Below are 17,769 nucleotides of genomic sequence, written 5' to 3' on the forward strand. Positions count from 1 at the left end.
AGGATGGACGCTAGTCCGCCACCATTATCTCGCTCGCGATCTTTACGGAGCACATTGTAGGCGGCGAAACCCAACAGAGTTGAGTTGCTGTGCAACTTCGTTTCTTGGACCACAGCTATCAATATGCCATGCCAACCCATAAAGAGCAGCATGGGAGGTTTGCTGCTGCCCAGAAGAGCTTCTCGGAGCCGTGCAGGCTCTTCGGGTGTTCGGTGCGTTGCGCGAGCGGGTAGCCGTGGAGGCTGATTGTGCCGTTTGGCTCGAGCAGCAGGGAGCCACATAGCTTGTGGTCCACTCCCGATGAGACCTAAGACCAGAGCAGGTTCTTAGGTGACTCCATCCGTTGCATGAATTGCACCTAACCGAAGTGGAGTTTGGATGGAGTCGATTCTGGCAAACATAGCAGAAATACGTTTCTGGTCCGGGGTTGGGCTTTACGCCCGCCCGGAGAAGAAGGATGCGGAGCAATCCGGCTGCAAGGAGTTGCTCCATGGACGAACAATGATTGAGGGGTATCGCCGATCTAAGCGGGGTTAGGTCGCCGAAACAAAAACCCTTGGTCGGGTAAAACCCGAGTCATTCCGGTACGTAGAACCGGCTGTCTTGGGAATGTAAGTTTTTGCCTCTTTCTGATTGGCTGAAGGAGAAAATTTCTGATGCTGAATGGCAATGCCTCTTGTTCAATATACAAGCCAAGATAGCTTTTCATAAGCCAATATAATTATGTTGGGTAAGTCCTCCATACAAAATAAGCTAATAGCTTAAATTTCTGGACAAATAAAACACGGCTAGTGTTGCCACGTTTGCACGAAAAATTATTTTTGGGCCAGAGTACAAGGAAACTCTTATTAAATTAATAAATAAGCACTGAAAATCGGGACTTAATCGGCACAAACATGAAAAATCGGGGCACTTATACGTCCCGACTTTTAAAAAATATTCAGCGGGACAATGTCCTTAAAATTGGTACTGTCCCGCCAAAATCGGGACAAATGGTCACCGTATATATAATGCATATGGCTCATTCCACGGTGACGGGTGTGACATTTCAACTCACGTTTAAAAATTTTTTAAAACGAGTATTTTCTAATAGGTTTCCGAGATATACACAATGCCTAGAAAAAAATTTCAAAAACAATTTAATCCGAACGAGTTATCTGAATTTTAGTCACTGTGACGGGTGTGACGAGTACGCAAACCAAATTAGCTACTAAATACTTACTTGTATCAGAGTTTTTCTGCTAATTACGTCTTCTGCTTATGGTTTTAAGTAGTTCTTTGTATAGTTAAATGAACATTCTCAGCATTTACGCCAAAGTTGCTTACCTCTATTGGAAATTATAGATTATATGTTCCAAATTCAACTGTGACGGGTGTGACAAGTTGAGCATAAATACATAAATACACATTATTAGACAACTAAACTAACTTTTTTCTCAAAAAATCGGATTTTACGAACACATGCTAGATTCTACCACCTAAAGACGGGATAGTCCTTGATCGGACTCTTTATCTCCATTGCATGCCTGAGTAATTGTAAAGTATGATGTATTGTGGAACAACCAAAAAGAAATTGTAAAGTACCTTATTTTTAAATAGTATGAGGCTGTTACCTGCAAACCAAGGCCGTTACCTGTAAAAACCGTTAAAGATACTGTTTTTGCCCTGACAAGCGAAGTAATTGTTTCTTTTTATCCGTGACAGCATAGCTTAAGTTTTCCCATCGCTCGAGCAACATAGTTTTATAATTAGCTTTATCATCGCTGATCACAAACAGATATATGACACATTTCAGATTAGCACATAAGTAACGGCTGAATTTATTGAAGTTTGTCGAATTTTAAATTGTGACGGGTGTGACATGTGACGGGCGTGACCAACATAATCGGTTCATGTGTCATAGCGTTACTTTCGTCAGCTTTTTTACACTGTCCAAGATGTGTTTTTCTTCAAAAATAACTATTTTGTGTATTTTGTGACGGGCGTGACATGGAAATATGCTTTGCTCAAAATATATAATAAAACATTTAATACTTGAAAATTACGCCATTGCAATGCTAACGAATTGATCTGTTGTTGTTGTTCTAGCGGCTACAACAACCCCGCCCAGATCGGTTGATATCTCAGTCGTTGTCGTCAAGTTCCACTAACGGCAGCCCTAAGAAGCGTGCAGCCTCCACTGGGTCGGTCCACAAGGACAAAGCCGTTAGGGTTGTCGGGTTTTCCGGGCATGCGAAGAGATGTTTCGAGTCGTGAGGGGTCTCTCCGCATGCCGGACACTCATTTGGCACATCCGCGTTTAGTCTGCTCAGGTATGAGTTTAACCTGCTGCAGTAGCGAGCGAAGTTGGGCTACTGTGGTTCTTGTCTCACGAGGAAGATGAAGCTCCTTTTCGTCAATGTCCGGTGGTTGTGTGCCTAGAACGGCATTCACAGGTCTGGAGTCTACATAACTCGAGACTGACTCCCTGTGAATGCCGTTCAGAGCCTGTCGGTATGCTGACGGGTCCAGAGGCCGTCAGTTCGTATAGATGCCTCCTGACGTGCCTACGCGAGGGCTCCTCTGCAAGCAGCTGTCTGTTTGGGTGGCCACATCTGTGTAATTTGGCTTTAACAGATTGAAAAAATATCAATTAGTCGACGAGTTATAACCAAAAAACCATCTAAACAATATTCTGAAAATCGGCATTTGACTGCAAAGTTCGAAGGTCGATTAAAAAAAAATTCGAACTAATATAAACAAACGCCGCGATACGGGTCTTCTAATTTAGCCTCTATTTTCACCCCTCACTCTCAGAATCGACATAACTTTTGCTAACCTGAATTTGTTCCACAGTGTAATTTGCCGACCATCGTTTGAGCCTCTGTGGGAGAGAGGAAGCCTCTATATCTTCTAGTAGCGTGGAAGAATATGAGCGTACATAAACGAATTGTTCTCTCCATTGACGGCTTAAACAATGCAAAAAGGTAATAGACCACGAAAATCAGTCTTGTAAATTTAGAAAAAATTTAACCTCTCATATGGGTTTGTAAATGGTAAATGGTACAACCTAAAGTAAAAAAATATCTGATTTTGAGATAAATTTCGGAATTTCGGCTTTCAGTCTTGAAAGTTAGATTTATTTACTCTTACTCAATAGAATACAGCCAAATTCTTATGTTTATTTTCGTTTCATACGGTATCGATTACCGTGGAATGAGCCATATTGAGTCTCTTTTATTTTTAAGAATTTTAAGAATTTTCGTGTTAGTGTTTAGTTGAGACTATTTTTTAAAAACTTATTTCCCGCCTATTTTGTTTCTTGAGGTCAGTACACAAATACACATATAATTAAAATTGAATCTGGTAGTTCAGTACAGCTCCACTTTATTTACTATTTTTGTTATCAACGTTTCAAATGCCTCTTCTATCATGGATATGTACTGCTGTGTATCCTTGAAGCACTTTTGTTTCGTATTTGATGTGAGCTGCATTTGAGTGGAGTTAATGCCTAAAGTGCCTTGCGAATGCAAGCTCCTTCCAGTTAGCATAAGTATATTAATACAGTCATCAACTAAAATAGGAAAAGCCTCCGCGAATCGAATAAGGGCTGGTAGAATGTTACTCAAAAATTTGCATTTAGCTTGTGTAGAAAGTAACGACAAGGATGATTGAACCGTATTTATACAGAATTTTGCAACACTTAAGCTTTTAGGTATAGCGTATTTAAGTACGAGATGAGATGCCAAATCTATGGTGAATATTTGTTTATCCATTTCCGGCATAGTAAGAAACTCGTGAAGAAAATCAATACAAATATGCATGGAAGGAACACCCATTACCATCATTGGTATAACTTCTCTCGGATATGTTTGAAAATGTACAAGTTTAGCCAAAGAAGGCTCAGATATAAAAGCTTGATGTATGAAGGAGCAAATTATGCCTTGCGTTTCCCGTAAGCAAAAAGTTGATACTGTATCAACGGCATTTTTATTCATATCAGCTAAAACTTCTAGGAGTATGTGGACAGCCGCGCTCTCCTGTGAAGCAATCAAAGCTGTTTTCAACTCGTCTCGATCGCTGTCACACTGCAATTGCCCATTTTTGTCTAATATCTGCTTAGATTGCATCTGGATATTGAGAAAAGCTTTGGATGCTGCCAAACTTCCTTGCAAAATGCGTAACAGGATCATAAGAGTATGGGGGGAATAGAAGACATGCTTTCCACACCTGAAATTCATAAATAGTTTAATTATGGAAAATATAGAAATTTATGTGTGTATGTACATTAGAGTGGTCCAAAAAAATAAAGTCACAGTTTTAATACCGGCACACCCTAGGATTGATCTATATCGAAAAAAATATACCCCTATTTTTATTTTGAGATCAAAATATATTTAGAGAGTGCTCAAAGCGCTCAAAGTTTTCCATGTATTTTATATGGAGAAAAAACATCTTTTCGTAGAAATAGTGTAGAATTCTTGAAAATCAATATTTTTCGATCGGAAAACTTTACTTATCTTCAGGAGATTCCCAGTAATAATACTCAATTGTTTCTTTAACAATTTTTTCATGGTAACTATATTTTATAGGTCCTCCAAAGCCCTTAGAAAATGCAATGGGGGACCAATAAAAATCTTGAATCATAAAAAATGGTTAAATAAACAATTGGATATTAATACTGGAAGTCTCCTGAAGAGAACCACGGTCCGATCCACCATTTATACGAAAAATTGTTTTTTCTCCATATAAAATACATGGAAAACTTTGAGCGCTTTGAGCACTCCCTAAATATTTTTTGATTTCAAAATAAAAAAATATGGGTAATTTTTTTCGGTATAGAACAATCCTAGGGGGTGGCGGCATTAAAAATCCGACCTTATTTTTTTACATACATTTTTGGACCACTTTAATGTACATAGTAGGAATAACATACCTACCTTAAAACTTGTAATGGATCCAACAAATCTTCGTTAACATATGTGCAACATGGGGAGCTCGTTTCTGCGTTCATGACAGAATTAAGCGACATTTTCCAAAAACTAGTGGGAAGGACAGAATTAAGCCGCAACCATATATCTTTGTATAGGTCTTGAATAATTCGTGGAACGTTCTTTTGAAAAACATGAGGCATATTCTCCACTATTAGATCTGTATACTGCGCCAAGTCTTCAACGGGAAGCTTTAAAAGAGCTTTAAAAACTCGTATGGCTATTGAAGATTTAGTACTTATTATATCCAGTGCCTTAATTACGAGGGATCGATCAATTTGCTTATTTAACATGAGATTTGATGATACGGAAATTGATGCATAATGCTCCTCCATCCAATCGTCAACCATACTTAAATGAGGATAGTTGGATATAATTAAGCGAAGTAATGGATGAAATAGACCGGCATAATCGATCTGATATTGTTCCGCTTTCTGTAGCAAATACTTCATTGGAAGCTCTGCCAAAAAGTTGTTCGAGTACTCCTTTATTTTCTTTCCAGCCAAGGACTGGTTGTGTGTATTACAAAGACGCGTATCTTCATATAGAACCAAATAATATAATATGAGCAATTGTGCGGTTAAAGAGCACTTGACTTCAATGCTCATTATTTCATCCATTTCGGTGGATGTTGCACCGAATGTTAACATTTGTGATACTCCGAGAATATTTTTACTATCAATTGTAGTAGTCTTGGACGACTTGAAAATGTATAAAATTTCATTTTCGGAGAAAGGTTTGTGCATATGATCGACATTTACTTTTCCTAACGGATTCGGCACTATTAGTGTGTTGACATACACTTCGATTAAAGCTGGCATAACTGGATGTACTGGTCGAACAGAACTACAAATTTGTTTGTAAATCCATAGCTTAATAGGTACTCTATGCTTCAGAAATGCCCGCGACTTTAAAAGTTGATGTATGCAATGCACTGAAAGATAACCAGAAATGTTCGCATTTAAATTTGGAGTTACAGGTACTCGAACTGCATGAGACGCTACGACCTGCTCAGTAAATAGATCTTGCGTGAAAACCTGTTTTATGCGACTCGTACTATTTGGCCGGATAGGAATTTTCATTGCTAGAGTTGAACAAACCAATTCGCTAATTGCCGTAATTTGATTACTATGAAAGTGTATTGCGAGCAGAAGCAGCATTTCACCCAACGACGCAGTTGTGTCTGATTTTTTTCCGAAGAACTTATCCTCCTTTATGAGCCATTGTAGCCATTCAACTGCTTTATTTTCAAGAAGAGTTGTAGAGACAAGCGATGGGCACGCTATAAGCATGCAAAGTGCTAGTGAAACAAACCGAAGTCCAGACTGTGTAGGATGTGGGCGACTTGTAACCAATTGAGTTAACACATTAACTTCGTCATCATTAAATCTGAAATAAAAAACATAAAATTTCTACATACTGTAACCATTAACTATGTGAGTAAAGCTGCATTGATATATATGGTATGAAGCATGTCGCAATAAACAGGTGAAGTGATAAAACAGCTTTCTCGCTTTATTTTCTGTCATTTGGCTATCTTATAAAAAAAATTTGAAGGAAAATTTTCAAATAAGATAGTAGTGTCAAAGCATGGTGAAATTATACCGGCTGTAGCAATAAAACAGCATTCTCACTTTATTTTCTTAGATTTCTTGACATTCGGCTCTTATAGAAATTTTTTTAAGCAAATTGTCCAATAAGATAGTGTCAAATCTTTCTTCCCGCTCTTACCCCACGTCTCCACCTTCTACAGATTATGTTAAAAAAAAACTGTGTTAAGACAGGTGGAGACCGCAAATTTCCACTGTTAAACCATATCTGTCTTGCCCAATTTCTTATCATCGCTGTCTTAACATCAGCTGTCGTTTCGAAGTTTGACAACTCAGTTTTCATTTTACCGAGCCAACTACATTGGGTATAGATCGATCTGATTGGCTTGTTGGCATTTTGACAGTGATATGTTAAGACAGCAAGTTGCCCACATGAGAAAACGGGACAAAGTTAAAACAGAAATTTGACATATGTTAAGACACATTTAGTAGAAAATTGAGACGTGGGGTTATTACTTCACATGGGGCTGTATTCTGGAGCTGTGAGTTTTCAAGTGTACACTGAAAATTGTGTACGCTCTAGAGATGGGCGCGGGATATCGGGACCCACGGTACTGATTTCAAATTGGTTGGGATGGGTGGCATCGGGAAGGTCTGTAAAAATTTTGCGGGCGGGACGGTACTAAAATCCTTTCCCGATACTCCCGATAAAACCGCAACCTCCGCAAATACAGAAAATCTTCCTTAAAAACGATGTATGAAATATGCAATTTTTTACGATTTGTTGAGACGAAAACGAACAGCAATGCAAAATAAAATAATGGGAAGATGCAAGATCTTTTTTATTTTATTATTTAAAATTAATTTGAAAGATAGTAATAGATTTCGGGACCCGCGGTACAATTCTGAAAAACATCGGGATGGCGGGTCTTAAAAATTGACTTTCGGGATGGGCGGGATGGGGATTAAATATTAAGTCTTGAGCTTATCTCTACTACACTCTTCATTTTGCGATTCAGCAACTGAGAGAATGAGTTTTAACTCTCAATATTGTATACACTGTTCTTCCGAAAAACTCACAGCATTTTATTCAGTGAGTGTTTGGTTGTGAGTTTTTCACTCCGTGTACACGGCATTTTCTCAAAGTTACAGAATCCAACCCCTGGTATAATTTCGGTGCCGTGCAATCAATTGTAATTAATCTTGCTTTAAACGTCAACGAAAGTATTGTATATTGGTAAATATTCAATTCAATTACGCGCATATTAAAATGATCGTTCTGAAAAAGCATCCGTGATGTGAATAAACAAGATAAAAACAAAAAAAATATATATATAGTTAATTTGCATGTTGCCTGCAGTTTAATTCGAACCGTGACCCTCTCTGGATATCAACAAATTATAGCAAGCATCTTTGCGCACTCATCTACAGCCACACTGTCAGCAAAACAGTACAATCACATGGTAACTCTTCGCAACAATACAACGACATGACAACTGTGCACTGAATGGGGCCCTTCTTTCACTTCGTCGTTGAGTAAGCACCTAATTTGTAACGCGCACTAGCATGCGCCAAAGTGTCAATCAAATTAGTTAAATAAAGTTTGAAGTTTTGCCGCAAAGGCATTTCTAAGCTGTTTCTTTTTATTCATTTGTCGACATTAAGTTACAAATTTGCTTACAACATTGGTACATTCGAGTTATACCAAATTGTCTTTGCATAAAATACATACATATTTTCCATGAATCAACCAACTTACGAAGATTCGTGGAAGGGTCAGCCATATTTGTCGATCGGTTCGGCGCGTCACCAGTGATCGGACTTCTACCACATTGTGGTAGATCTGCCACGTTTTTGAGCATCTACCACATCTACCACACAAGGTCGGAAATCTACCACATATTCGCGTTTTTGAGTAGTTTTAGTTAATTTTAAGAGTAAAAATTGTCCAACACTAAACACTAACAACAGTCAAAATGTGAGGATAAAATAAAGTGTTAAATATTAAATTTTCTCAATATTCGATTTATCGACAGGAAACGTGATTTTGTTGTGTTAAATTGCAAAATATCGCTAGCTTAGAGTGCAAAGTTGCTAAGTCCATTTTTTTCAATTGTACAGGAGACACAAAAAACGTTCCTAAGCAATTTTCTTTAAGTATTTTGCAAAACTTTGAATGCAATGTTTCGCGTTTTTCATTTACCCTTTATTAAAAAAAAAATAATAATAAAAAATCTGCTTTTTTACAAATTTTGTAGATAATTTTGTGACTTAGCAAATTTTCTACTTTTTTCCTAAAATTTTTTTGTTGGATTTAGCAAATTTTCCATGAATTTTTCCAATATGTACAATACGAAAAATCCATCTCGTAGGTACATTTTAAGAAACAATTTGTTAGAACAAATTGTTTAGGTTCTTTTAATAATAATAACACGAGGGAACAGTGATTTTGTTGCATCAAATGTTAAAGCTGTTTTCGAATAAGACCAATTCTTGTTAAAAATTCTGGGTTCAGCAAAAAGGTTTGGGGCTTATTATTAGATAATGAATCCGTTAACGCAAAAGATAAAGTCAAATATCATTTGTCGCAGCCCTTTAGCTTATCGTTAATCTCAAAGTTACCTCTTTTCAATAAAATTTGAATTGTTCTCTTGATAATTGCACTGGCCTATAGTCAAAAAATGTAAAGAACAGCATTAATATTGCTGGCGTGCATTTAGGTCGCTGGTTCCAAATATTCTAATCTTTTTTTAATATTAGCTATAGTTTGCGAATTTTTGCAAATTTAGGAACAACTTCGGTAGCTCTAATAGAAAAGCCATTATTTTCCATCATCGTGGAAAAATGTTGTTTATGCAAATGAGTATGGAAGCACTGAACAGGCACAACTTCTAGAAACACTAATTAGTTCACTTATGTTTATGCATACAATATAAAAATTGCAAATATAGGAAAATGACAAAAAAATTTGTAAAATTTTTTTTTTTTAATAATTTGTTTATAATCTGAATGATTTTCATCATATTATTATCATAAATCAGTAATAGCAAGTCTCGTAATTATTACGTACCGATCGAGTAACATTAACCAAAGTTATATCGAAAAACTTAAGTGGATCTCCAGTTTTTCTCTAAAAAAAATTTCTCTTCAGTTGTATAAATAACCTTTAAATGAAAGAACCGGATTACAGAAAAGTATGCCAGGGAGTGACTTTTCGTTCAAGCTGAATGCAAAGCAATATCGTCCAATTGGAGAGACCTCAAAAGGATTTTCCAGGATATGTTAAAGACTATCGCATTTACCTACCTACAGTTACAAATAATGAAATTAACTAAAGTATACACATTTTTGCACGTCCCCTACTTTCATATAACGGCAAATTTAGAAACCACGAAAAATGGACTCAAAATGGGCGTTTCTCGCCCTAATTGTATTATGTTAATGTATGCAAATACTTATATTTATGCTTGCAACTACTATTAACTTATCAAACGATTCCTAATCTTGGACAATACATGTTACACTTCATTCACCATGATCTAGAAAACTGACCAAATAGGCGTGACCAAGTCCACGGTCCTTTTAATATTATATAAACATCCGAAAGCATTAAAACGTTTGAAATAAATCTCGTCTCGCTTTTTTGTATTTTTCACTTGGTTGCTGAAGTAATGAAGAATCGAAAATTCATAAGGGAAAATTATAGTTTTCTTATTTTTTATTTTAATATCTCAAAAATTTGTATACTTATTGAAAAATGATAAATGAACGTGAGGTACTAAATTTAATAACCCTTAATTTGATATATCGTCCTGTTTATAACAATTAACGCATTCCATAGATATTACAAGCCAAAGTTTCATTTTCAAAATTCATACACTTTGATTCAATTGCGCGGGCTAAAGATAAGTTTTAAATTAATCTTTCTTGGCCAATAACAATTAGCTTAGACCTAAAACATCATAATATTACTATTACAACACGGTCTAATGCCTTTTATTTTCCCCCATGCAAAATCGACCCAGCCTAATATAGATACATACATGTGTATATAAATATTCAAAAATAATGTTGTTGCACAACCCTCAATACAAATCGAATTCGACAGCGTAAAAAAATATTCATATTTTTTTGGACTTATCAAATTTTCTGTGACTACTTTGGGCTTAGCAATTTTGCACATCACGGAATAAAACGTGTAGAAATAAAACAAGTAGTTAGATCCTTTCAGAAACGGTGCATTTTCAATTTTCCTTGCTTCCTGCACCAAAAACTAATTGTTCATAAAAAATGGACTTAGCAACATTTCACTCTAAGCTAGCGATATATGATTTATAACAGGGCTGCAAACCAGTTTTGAACCGAACCGTCGCTTTTTTCGACCTTCAAACCGAACCACGAACCGCACCATTTTTATTTTGAAATGCCAAAACCGAACCGAAAACCAATCCAAATAAAAAAATTATAGTTTAAAAAACTAAAACCTCCCTATTATAACTGCCATTCGTACTGTCATCAGGTATGAAACTTGAGAATAGAAATCGCAGCATCTTTTAGGCGCATCAATATTACATAGTTACATCCCGAGCTAATAAAAGGAAGGTAAAAATGGTTCGGTTCGGTTCAAAGTCCACTTAAGCATTTTGCAAATTTTGTAATACACTTTTGAGTTTAATGGCATCTCTGTGTCGTCCATAAATAAATTCTTAAAATGTTTTTATTTGCATGGCAGAATCTTCATATCACCGCCAGCAAAAAAATTCAAAATACTCAGATTTCATACAAAAATTTGTATCAAAAAAGAAAATCCGTACAAATATTGCCAAAAGTCAACATAAAACTTTGAACAGTTTTCATAGTTTTTGTTAGACGATGAACTATACTTAAAAAAAAAAAAGCCTAACTTGTTAAAATGTCGCGTCCCTATTTATTTTTCCACTACTACACACACGGATATTTGAATTTGATCTCAATAACAAAGCCTTTTATTTTTATTTATATACACAGACTTGTCATATTTTTTAATATTTGTATCCTTTAGCATTGAACCATTTGAACCGAACCGAACCGCGGTTCAGGAATACTCATGAACCGGTTATTGAACCGGTACAAGCTTTTTCTAAGTGGTTCGAACCACTGAACCGAACCGAGCCGTTTTTTGGAGTGATTTATAAAAGGAATTAATAGCGAAAATGGTAAAAAACGGCGATTTTTGTGAAAGTATTAGCAAATTGCAGTACATCTAAAGTTTCTAAAGCGTTCTTTACTTTTACTTGAGAATTTTCAAAATTGGCAAATCCCAAGTGGCAGTTTCTGGAACGTGCCACATTTGTTCGCTATATCGTGATGTGATAAAAAGGAAAGCTGGCAGCACTCCGCAAGGTTGTAGAAATCTTTCGAAACATGTTCGAAAAATATCTTGATATGGAAGGAACTGCTTTACACTGTCAAGGAAAAAACTTGCCAAAACTCAACGCAATTTTTAGCAACTTCAATCTTGCACTTTATTATTATTTATTATTTTTTTTTTTTTAAGATTCTAGTTAAAATGTTTGCAATTTAGGTGAAACCTTGCAGAATATTTTTAACTTTTGTACAAAGTTTGATCCAAAACCTGAGATCTACCACATTTTTTTGAAATCTACCACATTTTTTTTCAGATTGTACCACACAAATTTATTTTGACGTCCGATCACTGCGCGTCACCCAGTCATCGAATATTGGCTTGTGTCATTCATTCCATTTCGTGCAGTATTTGGAATTGTATGGGTGCTGCGTAAAAGAAATTCAAATGGTCAGTTGTTGAAACGTTCAAGATTGAGCTGTACAGCAAACGTTCAGCATTGAGTTTCACAGCCAAAGTCGCCAGCATCGAGTTTTGCAGTCAACGTCGTTCAACATTAAGCTGTACAGCAAACGTTCAACATTGAGTTTCACAGCCAAAGTCGCCAGCATCGAGTTTTGTAGTCAACGTCGTTCAATATTGAGCTGTACAGAAAACGTTCAGCATTTTAGCTTCGCAGCCAGCGTAGTCTAGTTGAAATCGTCGAATCAACCCCTAAATTCAGTTATCGTTTAAGTGTACATTGAGCATCGCAGTCAACGTTTTTCAGTCGAAGTCATAAGCAGGCCTTGCAATCATGGTTGCCACAATTGGTAACTTTTAAACGATTTGGTAACTTGGTAACTTTTATTTCATTTTGGTAACATTTACAACTAAACATTTATCTGCATAACTAGAAAGAAATGAACTATGTTTTGAATGTGCGTACCCTGCAGGGAGTGACGTTAGCTTATACCTAACTTTAGTCTGTTTACGCGAACACTAGTGCTAACTATTAACTGTGTATTTTGTTCGAAAAAAGCTAACTACTTTTGTGGGGCGATGGCCGCAAAAAAGTCAGACCTGGATACCTCTGTATTACATGTCAACTAACTTGTAACTAACTACTTTTGGACATAAAATATCAATAATAAAAACAAAATATTTTTTGTTTTTTTACTTTTTTATTTACTTATTTATTTACTTTATTTTATTAAATTTCATATTTGTTTACATATTCTGCTCTGGGTGGCCCCATATTCGAACACCGTCAGACATAACTTCAAAATGATAGTATAAAATTTCGATCTTCCTTTTATTTGTCCTGAATATGAAAAAGAATCTGCGAAGTTCAGAAAAAAAGTGTATTGAAAGTAATTTTTGTATGAGGATATTTAATAGAAACTTGTAAAGAAAACCAACTCCCGATTGCGTCTGCATGACTGCTGCACGACTTTACAATTCACTTTAAGTTGGTTTTGTCATAGCTAATTAAAAGTGAGGTATTAATCGAAATCTCGCCAAAAAGCTAACTACATATAAGTTGGTTAGTTTTAACAATTGATAATTTTACACTGCAGGGTAATTACAAAATTACTTCGATTAAATTAGAGTCATTAGAGTCATCTCATATTCGAATACTGGAAATATTTGAATTACAGTGGCAGCACCAAAGGCCGCACTTTTAAGACAACTTTCGAATTTTTGCGATAAATTTTGAATTCTACCCTCCACATTTTAATGCTGGCCATCTGGCAATAGTTGCGTTTGTTTACTCATTTCCAGTAAAATACAGTACAAGTTTTTACGAAACTTGCAAAGTAGGGGAAATTGAGAGAGCGAAAAATGACAGTTGAAGTTGCAAGTTTTTACTGGATTTTACTGGATGAATTTATACTTGTAAGAATTTGCCAGTACAAAAAACAGCTGATCGCATGTTGCTCGATGTAATTTAAACTAATAAGGAAACTGTTTGTGGGTTTTTATTGTTATTTAATATAAAATATATTGTTTTATTAGAAATTTGCTGCGAATAAACCAATTTATCAGCTGTTCATGAAACTTGCAAATTATTACTGGAATAGCTTCGCGTACTTTTTTGCAAATTTTTTCTATGAGAGCGAATTCTTAGAAATTAAGTTACTGGAGAGTTGCTGGCAAGTTACTGCATAATTTGTAAACAAACACAACTAATTTTTGGTAAGGTCCATAACGTCCAGTTTCTGCCTTAACTTCGTATCTGCAATAGATGTATATTAGAGAGAGAGTAAGAAAAAATGTTTCATTTCTTCCCCTAGGATACAATAAACGCATTTACTTAATATTTTTTACTTAATATTTCTGGTTCCACTAACAGTAGTGGGAACCCTCATTAAGTCTTTGTTCTATTTTCAAATAGTGTGACGCTTAAAGAGCTGTTATAAGTGGTAATATTAGTTTTCCCAAAAATTGTGGATACGTGGTTAAGGCAGAAACGGGACGATAAATCGTTTTGATTATTCCGGTAAAAAAAAATGTTGCGTGCTTTTTACCAGACCCATCTACCGACATGTATTTCGACACCTACCGACATATGTTTCGACGTACAGTCAATTATGAAAACCCGAAAAAATAGCAAACAAATAGCAATTTTCGCAATTTACTCGAAATTTTGTACGAGTCAAACGAACGGTTAAAAGCAAAATTGTCAATAGCATTTTCAATCTTGATAATTTATCAAGAAAATAGATTTAAACTTCTGTGCTAGTACTGGGAGTTCTTGATAAATAATCAAAAATTGACAAATTATAAAAATATTGAATTTATTAAGTGCACAGAACCGGGCTGTAAGTATATACATATTTGTTATGAAATATAGCAGTGTTATTCAGCATATTTTTTTCTCACTGAAGAAGTGAAGATTTTGGTAGTGAAGATTTGGTAACTTTTGGTCACTTTTCTTAAGAGATTTTGGTAGAAAAAAATGTTGGCGAGTGGCAACCATGGTCATAACTACGGTTGCCAGACGTACTGATTTTATCAGTACAGTACTGATTTTTCAACCCTTGTACTGATTTTATTCATTTCTTCAATTTGTACTGAATTTTCAATTCAAACAAAATACTTTAGTATTTTCTTGAGGTTTTTACATAACGTTGGAACTTCCTTAAACTGTACTGTAAAAAATAAGAAGAAAATAATTTAATTATAGTTGACATGTTTTAGATAATGTTTGATATGCCCAAGAAATAAATACAACAAAAAGATCAATCGTTTTATGGGCATATCGCCGGGTTGTTACGTACCAGTTGCGATAATATGATGCGAGCTTAAATTATTTAAAAAGAAGGCTTAAATTTTTTTCGAGTGTTTTTAATTATCTCGAAAATAACTTTCAGTTTAATAACAATAAATTTCAATATTCGAATGGCTTTTGCCTATAACTTACAACTCCTTTTTCTCAATTTACTGACTCTGTAAAAGAGTTTTGCATACAAGACATAGAGTTAGATACTCTTTTTAGCGAATTCTTAGTCTTTCACAGTTTTTGCGTAGTTGAAAAATTATTTAAGCCATGAGGAAATATAGATGAACTCCTTAAAAAGTGGGACTTTTTTACAGTATGAGAGGATCTTAAGAATAAAGTTTGTTTCCTGGCGCAAACCGGCTTCTAATTCAAATTTTTGAAAGTGAACTTTAAATTAAAAGTAATTTTAAAATGAAATGTATAGAATTCTTTGACTATTTAAACACTGAAGATGGGAATGATCTCATTATTGCTATTCAAAAATATCATTGGCTCCTGTGTACGATGATTTGTGCACTCATGTTAAAATGAATTACATTTTTATATTTTATGAACTACTAGTGAAGCCGTATGGCGTTTTTATTTAAAATATTTTTTTTTTATAAAAAAAAAGGTATTTTTTCCTTTCAAATGTTTTTTCTCAGATTTATACATACGAAGTATACAAATTACATATCAGAAGAAAGCGGGTTTAATCACGTTTGTGACGATATTAATTTTTTTTTAAATCAGTTCAAACTTGTTTGAAATATAAGATTAATTAATTATTAATTAATTTTTCGAAGACCCGACCTTTGACCCCTTATAGCACCTGTAACATAGAAAGTTATAACTATATCGTTTAAATAAGAGAAAAGGGCGTACCACGACTATGTTTTTCCTTTTTTAGTAGTTTACTTACAGTAATTAAAAATAATTTTTTACCAAAAGTCCAACTTCGAACGGAGAAATTACTTACCTATGACTAAATCTCTTAAAAAAAATTGGTTTGGTCCGATACCCAGAAAAAAAGTTGATTTTGACGTACAGTGTTATTGCTATTCAAAAAGTCACAAATATAAAATAATTTATTGGCTCCTGTGTATAATGATGTGTACACTCATGTTAAAATGAATAACACTTTTACTTTTTATAAACTATATTTTATTTTTATACCAAAATATTGTTAAAAACAAGAACTCAGGCGTTTTAAATTATTTTCTGTTGCTTACATTCATAATTTTGCTTTGAATAAAAATGTACTGAAAAGTACTGATTTTTTTAGCATGAAAAAGTCTAATGTACTGATTTCGAGCATTAAAAATCTAGCAACACTAGTCATAACGCACGATCAATTTGCCGCATTGTTGGCAACATTAATACTTTGAAGGAGTCCGTAAGCGAGCTAAGCCGTGAAACACAACAAATTAAAAACGAAGTCAAGATGGGTGATAGCAACATTGGCCCGTCTCATATGCCAAAATAAGCCTTCAGACAATAATGATATAAATACAACAGCTTCTGCTACTGGGGAGCACTTCAACAATATTATACCAGATAATACAGATAGCAAGCATATGCTAGCGTCGTTATCTACAACTCCGGCCGTGAGAAATTTACAGAATAATGTAAATATAACAGCTTCCGCTACTGGGGAGCACTTTAACAATATTTTTCCACATAATATATCTAACCAGCATATGCCGTTGTCGTTATCGTCTACAACCATGAGGAATTTACAGTCGGGACCATATTGTCCACAGTCGCAAGCTGAATATTCGCAGACATCAGTACCACGACTTCCGCAGCCATCAATACATTGTCGCCAGACAGATTCGAACTCCATACCACAGTGTCAATTTATGCAACCGCCGAACACAACATTGCAACAAAGAGGCATGGTATCCTTTGTTGACAACGCAGCAGCTAAATTGTATCCTTTGCCAAATTTCGATAGCAACCCAGAGGATTGGCCTTTGTTTAGAGCTAGCTACAGAGATACCACTACCGAATTTGGATACAATAATATACAGACTTTAATGCGACTTCATAAAGCGTTACATGGTCATGCTAAGCGAGTAGTTTCTTCATTGTTAATTTATCCCGATAATGTGCCTCTTGTGTTGGAAGAGCTACAGTTTAATTTTGGTCGCCCAGATTTATTGATAAGAGTTCAAATGCAAAAAATTCAACAGCTTCCAGCTATTAGTGAAACCCAACTTGAAAAAGTTGTTGAATTATCAAATCAAGTTCGAAACGTCGTCGCATTCTTGAGGTCAGCAAACTGTGAACAACATTTATTGAATCCAATGTTATTAGGTGTCTTTGATGGGGGTGATCGACTTGCACACACGCGACATCCCAAAGCGTCGACTCGTAGGTGTTTAATTGCATTGCGATTAGCACCCCTCTAGTAAAAGGGGCCTCTCCGTGGTGACACCTGGTAACGCCTTGGCGGCTAATTCGAGCGGCGACCCCTCCTAAATCCCTAGACCTATGCTTCCCTTTCTGACCAAATTCCTTGCCAGTTCTTCCCTCCCTTCTCTTTTCAGGGCCGGATCAAGGTATAATACGACCCGTGCCGAGGATCAGTCTGGCTGGGGGCCCTTCCCTTCATCAAGCCCAGTCGCGAACGGAGTGCTCCGGATACCGGGCGACCTT

At 35.6% G+C, this 17,769-nt stretch overlaps 1 protein-coding gene across 1 annotated transcript in view; it reads right to left on the bottom strand.

Annotated features, from left to right (window-relative positions):
- Positions 1 to 3,229: 3,229 nt before the first annotated feature.
- LOC118734156 (integrator complex subunit 2) overlaps positions 3,230 to 17,769 on the bottom strand; it is a 228,323-nt gene continuing 213,783 nt past the window's right edge. The window contains exons 3-4 of the mRNA XM_036463875.1: positions 4,920 to 6,359; positions 3,230 to 4,209 (exon numbers count right to left, since the gene is read on the bottom strand). Coding sequence (XP_036319768.1) covers positions 3,351 to 4,209; positions 4,920 to 6,359 — 2,299 coding nt within the window. The 3' untranslated portion in view covers positions 3,230 to 3,350. The remainder of the gene's footprint in view (positions 4,210 to 4,919; positions 6,360 to 17,769) is intronic.

The sequence above is a fragment of the Rhagoletis pomonella genome, unplaced genomic scaffold (genome assembly GCF_013731165.1).
Source record: "Rhagoletis pomonella isolate Grant_MI unplaced genomic scaffold, Rhpom_1.0 Rhpom_scaffold_00002, whole genome shotgun sequence".
NCBI classification, from domain to species: Eukaryota; Metazoa; Arthropoda; class Insecta; order Diptera; family Tephritidae; genus Rhagoletis; species Rhagoletis pomonella.